The sequence below is a fragment of the Haliotis rufescens genome, unplaced genomic scaffold (assembly GCF_023055435.1).
Source record: "Haliotis rufescens isolate VD_foot unplaced genomic scaffold, xgHalRufe1.0.p SCAF_3, whole genome shotgun sequence".
Lineage (NCBI taxonomy): Eukaryota > Metazoa > Mollusca > Gastropoda > Lepetellida > Haliotidae > Haliotis > Haliotis rufescens.
In genome coordinates this window covers 35,317,218-35,330,580 of record NW_025964001.1, presented here as the reverse complement: position 1 = coordinate 35,330,580, position 13,363 = coordinate 35,317,218, and the positions used below count along the sequence as shown (strand labels likewise).

Genomic DNA, 13,363 nt, shown 5'->3' with positions numbered 1-13,363 from the left:
CTCACCCCAATATCCCAAAGAATAACTAACTACCTCAATGAACACCAAACTCAAAATCTTAAACAAAACTGCAAAAAATCAAATATCTTCACCCCTAAACTCAAAATACCCCAAATAGACACAACGCTAACTAACCAAATAAATAAACAAACCGACCCAAACATAGCTAAAACCACCACACTTTCTTACATACACGAAAATTGGCCAAATTGGTGTCACATATACACTGACGGATCTTCAGACCCGATCTCCAACCACACAGGTTTCGGAGTCCATACCACACAACCAGTTATATCCACACAATCTTACCGACTCCCTAACAACCAATCTATATTCACGGCCGAACTTATGGGCATGGCCTCAGCCCTGCATAACCAACAATAAAAAAACAACAAAAAATCCTAATTCTCACTGACTCGCTTAGTGGGCTACAAGCCCTCCAAAACAAAAATACAAAAAAACGACCTAAATTAATAAACCAAATACTTAAAAGCTCCAACGACCTAACAAAAGCAGGCAAACAAATAACCTTCTTGTGGATCCCCGCCCACGTAGGAATTTACGGCAACGAAAGCGCCGATAAAGCAGCTAAATTATCTCTCAAAATACCAGAAATAAGCCTAAACCTACCCATCTCAAAATCAGAAATTAAAAGTGTAAACAAAAAACAAAAAATAACCAAAAAATGGCATAATCAATATCAAAACTCAAATAGCCAAATCCAAAAAGTGCTCAGAAAACCACTAGCCAAACCTAAAATCCTACACCCCTCTAAAAAAATTGACAGATTAATTACAAAACTCCAAACAGGACACACGAACCTAAATAACCACCTAAAACAACTTAAAAGACACACCACAGGCAACTGCCCCCACTGCAAACAACCCGAAACCACAGAACACGCACTCATCCACTGCACCCACTACCAAACACACAGAACCACACTACAAACCAACCTCAATCTAAATAAGGTTCCTACTCTAGATGAACTACTAAACCCTCAAGATAAACTAGAAAACTTCAAGGCCCTAGGCGTATTCCTAATCAAAACAGACCTAATTAAGTGCATCTAAAAACTAGTTAATCTACCAATCCAAAATCCAATAAACATACAAACACCCACCTCACCCGGCTCCCTTAGTTCCCTCCTCCACCCACCTCGGCATTTATTCCAAATTTAAAAATCTCAAAAATTCAATACAAGCAACCCCTAAAACCCACTCTTGGGTTGTACACACCACTTTCACCCTTTTCGGAATACACTAAATGGTCCGGCCAGGCCCGTGTGCGAAATACGCTGCAGTCGGAAAGCGCACGTTAAATCTTCTATATCAGTCAGTAGTTGTCTCAGCACTAGACAATCAGCAATCTAAAAAACAACAAAAAATCCTCATCCTAACCGACTACCTCAGTGGACTACAAGCCCTCAAAAACACTAAAAAAACACCCCAAACTAATAAATCAAATACTCAATAGCTCAAACAACTTAACTAGGGCAGGGAAACAAATAGAGTTCCTTTGGACCCCCGCCCACGTAGGGATCTTTGGAAATGAAAAGGCAGATAAAGCAGCAAAATTATCCCTTTAACTCCCAGAAATAAGCTTAAACTTACCCAGCTCAAAATCAGAAATCAAAGGTCTCACTAAACAAAAAATCAACAAAAAATGGCAAAATATATACCAAAACTTAAATAGCCAAATCAGGAAAGTACTCAAAAAAAAAACCTAAATAAACCAAAAATACTACACCCATCCAAAACAATCGACAGAATTATTACTAAACTACAAACAGGCGGCACCAAACTAAATAATCACCGTAAAATAGCTAATCTACACAAAACAGGAAACTGCCCACATTGCAAACAACAAGAAACACCAGAACACGTACTCATTCACTGCACACACCACCAAACACACCGAACAACACTACAGACCACCCTAAATCTTAAAACCGAACTTACACTAGAATCAATCCTAAATCCATAAAATAAATTAGAAAAATTCAAAGTCTTAGGTTTATACCTAATTAAAACAGGACTAATAAGTCGCATTTAAACCCCAAATAAAATAATAAAACCAAAACTACCTTATCTAACAACCACCCAACACACAGCTCCCTTAGTTCGTCCCCCACCCACTCTTGGCATTCTTTCCAAATCTCAAAATTTCAAAATTACTGTATAAGCAACCCCTAAAGCCCCTAATTCATAGTCTTTTTATTGTTCAAATTACTGATAAAACATATTTTAACTTGTTCCTTCTAACCATATTTCCAAACATTTCCAAGCATTTCCAAACAATTCCAAACCATTCCAAGTCATTCCAAACATTTCCAGTGTTGGAAATATGTTTGGAAATGTTGCCATTCCAATTTTGGATTTTTTGGAAAGATCGATCTTTCCAAGCTTTGGAAAGTTTGGAATGAGCGATCTTTCCAAAGCATTCCAACGTTCATTCCAAATTGGAATGGACGCTATTTGGTCTTGTGTACTTGTATGTATAGATCATCTTATTTGTAAACAGTAGGCGGACGTATTATATATCTAACAGTTACAAAAGTCTGCTGAAATCTTCTATTTCTTTATTATGTAAAATGCTGTCAACATGAATAAATGCCAATTATTTCATAACACTCCAAATATAGTTGTCATAATGAACATAGTTTTAAAGTATATTTGTACATGCAATAATACTGTCTGGTATTATTAGTAATATTTTCAATATCAACCACATATTGTGAGAATCCAGTAAAAAGGAACTGAGTAAAGCAGTGGTAAAATCTATCCATATATACAAAATTGTATATTTTTGGATATACATGTACCATACATACAAAATTGTATATTTTTGGATATACCATATATACAAACTGTATATTTTGTATATATTGGAATTTTCCCTTGTGATATTTTCACTGGTCACTGACAAAGATTAGCAGTATTAGAATAAGAAACTAAATTAAATCCAGTATGACGTGATGATGTGTAAGCATACAGAAAACTAAGAGAGCCCAACTTACTTCAGTTTCTGTACCGTACTTGCGCTTACCTCCTTTTGCATCCTGCGTATCATTCAACCTGTCGGATCGACTTGTCCCGGGTGGTTAATAATTATAACATCACGACTGTAAAACAAAGTTGCTTACTTACTTACTTCAGAGATTTAACGTGCGCTTTCCGACTCATGCGTATTTTGCACACGGGCCCGGCCAGGCCATTTAATGTGTTTCCGAAAGGTGCGAAAGTGGTGTGTGCAACCCAAGAGGGACCTTTAGGGGTTGCTTATATAAAAAAGTTGCTAGATATATAAAGAACTTTAATTTATGACGTCTTTTAACCATCACGACAATAATACTGAGTGGACCAAGTCAGGTTCAGGAGAGATGTGTTTTCACAGAACGAGCTGCTCGGACATGCAGCACGTATTCTCGCGGTATGGCAGATTACAACTGTCTCAGATAATCCTGTTTTCCTAAACACACTCATAGATAATAGAAGCATTAAGCAGGGTTGAGGGAGAGGTTTATCCTGAAATGCAAAGTGTCTCACCTTACCTTCTCCAAGTGGTACCCTGTGAGTATGATCCTTGAAAAAACCCACGACGGATTAGGTAAAAGCAGGGGATTTTCCGACCTTTAAAGAGTATACTTCACTCCAACACAAATTTTCTTGAGAAGATACAGTGAAAGTGCTCGACTTTAACAGACCAGTTTTCTTTGAGTTATCGTGCGACATAATAAGTGTTATATAGGTAGATATAATACTAGTCATGTTGAGAATGTAGAATTGGCATGGCCTCAGCCCTCCATAATCAAGAATCCAAAAACCACAAAAAAAATCCTAATACTTACCGACTGCAAGCCCTCCAAAACAAAAATACCAAAAACCGACCTAAATTAATAAATCAAATACTTAAAAGCTCCAACGACCTAACTAAGGCAGGCAAACAAATAACCTTCTTGTGGATACCCGCCCACGTAGGAATATACGGTAATGAAAACGCCGATAAAGCAGCTAAACTATCCCTCAAAATCCCAGAAATAAGCTTAAACTTACCCATCTCAAAATCAGAAATTAAAAGTGTAAACAAGCAAAAGATCACAAAAAAATGGCATAACCTATATCTAAACTCAAATAGCCAAATCAAAAAAAAGCTCAGCAAACCACTAACCAAACCAAAAATTCTCCATCCATTAAAAAAGATCGACAGAGTAATCACTTAACTCCAAACAGGACACACCAACCTAAATAACCACCTACAATTTAAAAGTGTAAACAAGCAAAAGATCACAAAAAAATGGCATAACCTATATCTAAACTCAAATAGCCAAATCAAAAAAAAGCTCAGCAAACCACTAACCAAACCAAAAATTCTCCATCCATTAAAAAAGATCGACAGAGTAATCACTTAACTCCAAACAGGACACACCAACCTAAATAACCACCTACAATTTAAAAAAAACAAACACTACAGGTAACTGCCCACACTGCAAACAACCAGAAACCCCAGAACACGCACTCATCCACTGCACACACTACCTAACACATCGAACCGCATTACAAACCACCCTCAATCTAAACAAGGCTCTCACTCTAGAAGCAATACTAAACCCACAAAATAAACTAGAAAACTTCACGGCCTTAGGCGTATTCTTAATAAAAACGGAACTAATAAAACGCATCTAAAAACACAAGAACCTACCAAATCAAAATCACATAAACAAACAAACATCCACCATACCCAGCTCCCTTAGTTCTCCTCTCCAACCCCATCGGCATCTATTCCAAATCTCAAAATTCCCAAATACTATATAAGCAACCCCTAAAGCCCCCTCTTGGGTTGCACAGACCACTTTCGCCCCTTTCGGAAACACATTAAATGGCCTGGCCGGGCCCGTGTGCGAAATACGCATCAGTCGGAAAGCGCACGTCAAATCTCCAAAGTAAGTAAGTAAGTAAGAATGTAGAGGAAAAAGGGCTTCACTTTGAACTCATGGTTTTCTTTAAATGCGATAAACTGTGACATTATAAAGTGGTACATAGGTAGATATAACACTAAGCTATAGATGTAAACACATTTGATGATACATATATGTGTTTAAAGTTGATTTTGACAGCCCGGGCCAAGTCGGACCCAACAATTCTGACATAGATTTTCTTAAGAAAATACAGTAAAAATTCTTCACTTTGAGCCCCTTGTTTTCTTTAAATACGATGTACCGTGACATTATAAAGTGGTATATATGTAGATATAACACTAGTCCAAAGATGTAAACACATTTGAAGATACATCTGGTGTGTTTAAAGTTGATTTTGACCGCCCGGGCCAAGTCGGACCTAACACAAGCCAAACACTTCTGATAGAGACTATGTTGAGAATGTAAAGGGAAAAGGGCTTCACTTTGAGCCCCTTCTTTTCTTTAAATGCGATAAACTGTGACATTATAAAGTGGTATATAGGTAAATATAACACTAATCTATAGATGTAAACACATTTAAAGATACATCTGTGTGTTTAAAGTTGATTTTGACCGCCCGGGCCAAGTCGGACCCAACACAAGCCAAACACTTCTGATAAAGACTATGTTGAGAATGTAGAGGGAAAAGGGCTTCACTTTGAGCCCCTTGTTTTCTTTAATTACAGCGATCTGAGACACTATAAAGTGGTATTTAGGTGGATATAATACTAATCTATAGATGTGAATCCATTTGATGATACATCTGTGAGGTTTAAGTTGATTTTGACAGCCCGGGCCAAGTCGGACCCAACAATTCTGACATAGATTTTCTTAAGAAAATACAGTAAAAATGCTTCACTTTGAGCCCCTTGTTTTCTTTAAATACGATGTACCGTGACATTATAAAGTTGTATATAGGTAGATATAACACTAATCTATAGATGTAAACACATTTGAAGATACGTCTGTGTGTTTAAAGTTGATTTTGATCGCCCGGGCCAAGTCGGACCCAACACAAGCCAAACACTTCTGATAGAGACTATGTTGAGAATGTAGAGGGAAAAGGGCTTCACTTTGAGCCCCTTGTTTTCTTTAAATACGATGTACCGGGACATTATAAAGTGGTATATGGTAGATATAACACTAATCTATAGATGTAAACACATTTGAAGATACGTCTGTGTGTTTAAAGTTAATTTTGACCGCCCGGACCAAGTCGGACCCAACACAAGCCAAACACTTCTGATAGAGACTATGTTGAGAATGTAGAGGGAAAAGAGCTTCACTTTGAGCCCCTTGTTTTCTTTAAATGCGATAAACTGTGACATTATAAAGTGGTATATAGGTAGATATAACACTAATCTATAGATGTAAACACATTTGAAGATACGTCTGTGTGTTTAAAGTTGATTTTGACCGCCCGGGCCAAGTCGGACCCAACACAAGCCAAACACTTCTGATAAAGACTATGTTGAGAATGTAGAGGGAAAAGGGCTTCACTTTGAGCCCCTTGTTTTCTTTAATTACAGCGATCTGAGACACTATAAAGTGGTATTTAGGTGGATATAATACTAATCTATAGATGTGAATCCATTTGATGATACATCTGTGAGGTTTAAGTTGATTTTGACAGCCCGGGCCAAGTCGGACCCAACAATTCTGACATAGATTTTCTTAAGAAAATACAGTAAAAATGCTTCACTTTGAGCCCCTTGTTTTCTTTAAATACGATGTACCGTGACATTATAAAGTGGTATATAGGTAGATATAACACTAATCTATAGATGTAAACACATTTGAAGATACGTCTGTGTGTTTAAAGTTGATTTTCATCGCCCGGGCCAAGTGGGACCCAACACAAGCCAAACACTTCTGATAGAGACTATGTTGAGAATGTAGAGGGAAAAGGGCTTCACTTTTGAGACACTAAAGTGTTATATAGGTAGATATGATATTAAAATTAGTCTATAGATGTAAAGTATGTGTTTTAATTTTAGAAGCGCTTTGACAGTTATTAACACGTGTCGTGTCAGTCCTATGACATTCGCGAATATCCACTTGCAGAAATCATCTTGTGTTGGTTTAACATGAATTAGTAAAGGTTAATTAGGTATGCCAAACACGTTAATTAATGAAAGAAGAGTAGTCAAAACACTGTCATTTCGAATTCCTGCCCAGGACATCACACCCCTGCACGCTAAGGTCGGTGAGAAACCTTCTCATCAAAGTAAAGACACAGTCAAGACACTGACTTTTCGGTATGAACTCTCGGTATGTAGATATGATTATCAGTTTATTACATTGAAGATACAGTTTGATTCAAACTCAATTAAATGAGCAAAACTATCCGTTTCTGGACATTTGAGATGTGCCTAGATATGCACGTTTCGTTTTATTATTCTGCAATCCATTTTTAGTATTACCCGCTGGCCCGGCCCGGCCCGACTTTTAGGCAATCCCGGAATTTACTGAGTATACTTCTCTCGCTTCTATCAAGAGGAGAGTTGACATAAGCTTCTACATGTAAACTATTTTTAAACAAGCGATATGTTCGTACTTTATTTCCATTAACGTTTCCTTTGTCATCCCATAATTGGGTAAACCAGTTAATATAATCAGCACAGATCAAACCCTGTTTTGAAAGATCAAATTCACATGGCGAAATGTTATAAATATTAGAAACAGGCAACTCCCAAGATGAAACGAGAGATAAAACTTTACTGTACCATGATTTACTAAAATTGGAAGACCATCTGTTAACTGCAAAAACAAGTCTTGAATGCTGAACATAATTAATACGACGCCAAAAACGGAGAATTTCAATGTACTGTTTTGTAAGACAGGACACCCAACCCATGTCACCACGGTCTGCAACATTCGGGGTTTTGTTACTCACACCGAGCAAAAAGCGACATGCGACATGCAGTTACAATTACTTCCCAATCGTTCGATCACTGAGACGATTGGAACATGGTGGTCGCAATAACAAATTGCACAGTGAGGTGAGGTGAAATGGGGTTTAACGTCGCGTCCACGATTATTGCACTTTTATAGCGATGTGCATGCACGTGTGTGTGTGTGTGTGTGTGTGTGTGTGTGTGTGTGTGTGTGTGTGTGTGTGTGTAAATGTGTAAATGTGGGTCTGTTGGATATTACATAAAACATTCATCTTGAGCGGGATGGTAGTTCGAGTTGGATAAGCATGTTAACTATGATCTTCTTGAGGTAGAGAATGCCGCGCATGAATGTATCAATGAGATTCCCAGGTACATGGGGGCTTTTCGGCAGGAATATCCACACAGAGGAGACTTAAATGGGGATCGGGTGAACATAATGTGGTACCTGGTAGATTGTGTGTCATCAAACCGGACAACTTTGGTCTTTTACTGATTGACAGTGACATCATAACTACAACTTTATGTGAGTACGAGTAGCTCTATTTTAACCATGAATTGACTTTATTGGGTTATCAAAAAAGACATATGGACCTAAACTAGCCAAATATCATAGGGGGTGTGGGGGGGGGGGGGGGGGTGGGGGGGTGGGGGGGGTGGGGGGGGGGTGTGTGTGTGTGTGGGGGGGGGGGGGGTGGATGTGGCTGAGAGTCGGGGAAAGATGGTGGATTTAACAACAAGTAAGGTCATCTTGAGCGGGACGGTTTTCGTAGATGGATTAGCATATGGACTATGATTCTCCTTAGGTAGAAAATAAAGATCCACGATGTTCGACCTGGTAGAAGTGTGTAATCAAACCGCACAGCATTGGTCTTTGATTGACTTTGGCGTCAAAACAAACTCATTCATGTACTTGATCTGAATGTTCATCTTAATTGTTATTGATAGTCACGGAGCCGTGATCCAGAGAACAGGGTGTCATGAGATAAAAATGAAGTAATAATAGGATTACCAGAAAAACGGGGTATAACACCCAAGCCAATAAGCTTCACTCAGAAACACCAGAGTAAGTCAGTACAAGATTGAAAACTGCCCCATGTCACAATGTCAATAAAGAAAGGGAGGAGCTTGGTGATATCGTTCTCTCCCAGTAAATTCCGATGTCAAATAACGACGTTATTTAGACGGAAAAACGATGGTTTGAAAGCGTCCAAATAACGTTGTTTTCAGTGTTTTCTGAGGAGATGACGTTTACAGTGCAAGGAAATGCATTTTGAGTGAATTTAATAGCGTGATGAAACCAAGGTCAAAATTTGGAATAGCTTACAATCCGGAACATATGTGTTTAGTCCCTCACTACATAAACATTCACCAATTATTTCGTTACGCTCTAGAAGGCCTGGTTTCGATTTACTACATGGATGCTATATGTGAGAAGCTTATATCTGGGTAATAAATATAAATTGTCAAAGCAACAAACAATCCAGTCTAGATTATCCACCGAAACAGATTCCATTTGGCGTAAAGGGTATAATGGCTGTGAAAATTGTAGAAATGGACCCCTGATAATCAGTGATGACACCATGTGTTGGCGAAAATGGTCAGCACGTCCTGTCCTACCGGAAGCACCGCCATTCACACAATTTGCATAAACAAGGTAAGTATGAGTTTAACTGAATCATACTTCAAACACGTCAAAGTTGACACGTATTAATTTTAATACCATACAAAAATCTACCAGGATTCAGGAGCAAGTTCCACAACGCTATCGTAGCGCTAAGCCTATCATAAGTCATAGACTGTCGTTGCGCTAAGATCTCCTTGTGGAACGGACCTCGTACCACAAAGTTTGCAATCACGTCACAATACCCTTTGACGTAATTTCGTGAATTTTGCTGCAAGATCCACCGGCGAACCAATGCCACGTGACGTCAGCCTAGCAACAGGCTTGCTCGGGTCATTGACTGTGAATAAGCTCCTCTCAGTGATTTATCATCTCTACACACAATGTTGTTGAATAAGCTAAGGCATGTTAGGAGTTTTCAAAATTTGTTTGTTAAACTTGTTTGCCGCAGTACAAAAGAACGCGCTTTGATATTATACAATGTGTGATACAGTTGTATGTTTACTAAACGGGCGATTAATAAATTGAGACCCGCCACCGAATACCTACCAGGACCTTCCACGACTCTCTCTGGGGCAGGTTCAAAGTTGCCCACCTTTCCCTCCTTGTACACAGCTTCCATTGATTCTGGAGGTTCTGCCTGGAACTCCAGAGGAGGCTGCATTCTTACGTTTCTTGATTTATGAACCTGCAGTGGATAATGTATGTTAGAGGTTAAGCTTTATAATGAAGTCAAGCTGAGGGACCGACCATTTGATATTTTGGGGTGAGGGGCGCCTGGGATTTTATGTATAAAAATAGTCCCCCCAAAGACTTTAAAAAAATGATTATGACTGTTGAAAAAAATGTCTCCCACACATCTTAAAAATAATAATTTAGCTGTCGATCATCATTACCATCATTGCTAAAAAACAAAAACTGAGACTATTGAAAAAAAACTCCCACAAAAATAACATAAATGCAAGTTTTGCTTAGTCAGATAATATATGCAGGCCCATGATCATCATTTTATTTTAAATCTGGTTTTGCAGCTGTTGTCGTGACAAAATTAGTCTCCAACTAAACCAACTAAACACATGCTTCATTCTGGCGCTCTCAGCTCACGAAGTCACACCTGGCTCAACAGTCAGCTCATATTAATCATAGAAGTCCCACAATAATGTTTTTAACGGCGTAAGTCACCTGAACACTGTTATAATTTGTTCATATGTAATGGTACATCATGTGTGGATATGGAAGGGAAGTACACCTACATATCTCAACAAGGGTGCAGTGTGTTCTTTGATGCACATACGTTTTGTGGACTGTCAGGTTGATTCCAAACATATGCCATTGACTCTATTTTAATAATTACCATCTGACCATAATTCCAAACAAAATTTACCTCCTAGTTTAAATGTCGAGAGTCAAGAAAAAATGTGTAAACATATTTGATGTGAACAAGAATATAATATCCATTGATACTTTAAATAATTGGTACCCCTCTATTATTGAATTGACAAGTATATTAAAAACTAATATCACTGCTGGTTTAATAATTATTCTCAATGCAGCTGAGTGTATGAAGAAACCTGCTGTAAATTGAAACAAGCCACAAAATGGATTTTATAATTTGATGTGACTACAGGCTAAACGAGAAGGTGGACGTCATCTGATGCCGATAACATAAGTCAAAATAATGTAAAAGAATGAATTGCCACATGAGAAATAAATATAAACATAAATGGAAAGTATCAAAACCCAATGATCCGAACTTAAATAATGTATCCGGGATTCATCTATGTTTTGAAAATAATTTAGAAGTTTATCATGCCCGTGTGACCGGAGTAATGAGAGCGATAAAAACTGTTTGAGTATTTTAAAACTGTTTAATGTTGATGAAATAAGAGAAAATTTAGAGTTTATCTATAAATGCATTCTGGAGGCGCTCATCACGAATCAAGAGATTCAGGCAATTGACCATTCCAAGAATTGCAAGTTCATTTTGACATTACGAGAGTAACATTGAAATGTAAGAATGTTCTTAACCTGTCATATTTTCATTCTTAAGAATTTTATTTAAGAAGTGATTTGACTTCTGATGTATTTCCTGAGTCCTGGACAAGTCAAATATAACCTTATTACAGGCGACAAGCAAAATTCAAGTTATTACTGAGGGATATCTCATTTATGTGTGCTAAGAAAATGTACACCTCCATTTTAAATACCAGACTTTCTAACTGGACATATGTTCGCGATAAAGTAACACAAACGCAAGCTGGTTTTCGCCAGAGATGTTCTGCAATGAATCATGTTTTCACTTGCACAATGCAATTGTACAAAAATGTTTATCTAAGGAGAAAAAGAAGCTCAAAGTTACCTCTGTTAAATTTAGAAAGGCATGTAACTCTGTTGATCGTATTAAGCTTTGGAATTGAATGCACGCATCTGGTTTAAGGGGGAAAATGTTATGGGCTCTTAAAGCCATCTATACCTCGATGAAAGCATGTGCAAAATGCAGTGATGATGTGTGTAATGAATATTTTGACTGTCCTATTGGCTTAAAACTAAAACAAGGCTCTATATTAAGCCCTCTTTTATTCTCCTTCTTTATCAATGAATTATCTATGGAAATTGTAGACAACTGTAAATATGGGGTAAAAGATTCCCTGACCTACTTGAAATCTTGTTGTTGATGTTTGCAGATGATGTTATACTTGTATCTCGGTTACAGATAAAACTTAATATTCCAGAATCGTTAACGGATATATGAGGATTAACATTAAATCAAGACGAGAGAAAAATTGTGGTATTTAGAAGAGGTGGGCGTTTATCGAGAAATGAATAAAAAAATGGTTTTCTTAAGGTGATGAAGAGGCTTTAACGGTAAGTCATACATATATTTAGGAATAATTATCTCATCTACAGATAAATGATTAAATGTATTCTGGATTTGTCATCAAAAGGTAAACTAGCGTTTATGGAAGTCATCCATCATTTGTATTGACCCATCTGTATTTTTCAAGATATTCGACACCCAAATATAGCCTATTCTATTATATGGCTCAGGGGTATAAACGAATTTGATGATTGAAGTTGTCAATTTAATTGCTTTCATTATGTTGCTTTTCTTAGACTGCATAAAAGGTTCCAATTGATATGTATAATCAAACATGTAAAGTTAAATATATGACACATATAAAGAGTGTAAAAGCCTGATCGAATCTGAGAAGTACCTCATCGTTTTAACAGACTGAAAACAACATAATATGTTGATAAGACTAAGAACGGGCTTGTTAAGGTTACAAAGGGAGATGAGGATTGATTGAAGTTAACGTTTATGTCCTCTTTGTAATCTAGGGAAGATGAATATCATTTTACCTTAATATGAGACTCCAATTAGGACATAAGACACCTCTACCTGCCCAAAATGTTTTGTCATAATCCGAATATGTATAAATCTATAATATCTATGTCAAAGTTATGATATAAGATAGAGTTTTGCTAACATTGGAATAATATTTACTTATAAATACATGTACCATTGTCATATGTAAATATGCATTTTATCTGCATATGGGCCAGTGGCTTTCATTCGATTAAAGACTTGACATGTTTGCGACGGGTGACAGGAGGGGATACGCTCACCTTTCCGCGAACACCTGGTACCATTACTATTTGATAGTGATTCTTAAACACATGCTCATGATATAGTCGGAGTCGTACAATGGACAATGGAGATTTCTTATGATTATGTATTGTTTGTAGTGATATGGATCAGTTAACACATTAGATTAACCATGTGCAACAATTTAGTGACTTTAATAGTAAGTATAGACCTTTTTATTTTTAAGGTGATTTTTTTCTTTATCTATATAGCCTTCTGTGAACACACCATTCTTGTTTTAG

General features: G+C 37.3%; 1 protein-coding gene across 2 annotated transcripts in view; it reads right to left on the bottom strand.

The window, feature by feature from the left end:
- Nucleotides 1–13,363, bottom strand: part of LOC124119397 (N-acetylgalactosaminyltransferase 7-like) — an 87,613-nt gene that overhangs the window by 56,427 nt on the left and 17,823 nt on the right. For both annotated transcript variants that reach the window (XM_046481900.2, XM_046481893.2), the window contains exon 3: nt 10,025–10,163. In XM_046481900.2, the coding sequence (XP_046337856.2) occupies nt 10,025–10,163 (139 nt within the window). The remainder of the gene's footprint in view (nt 1–10,024; nt 10,164–13,363) is intronic.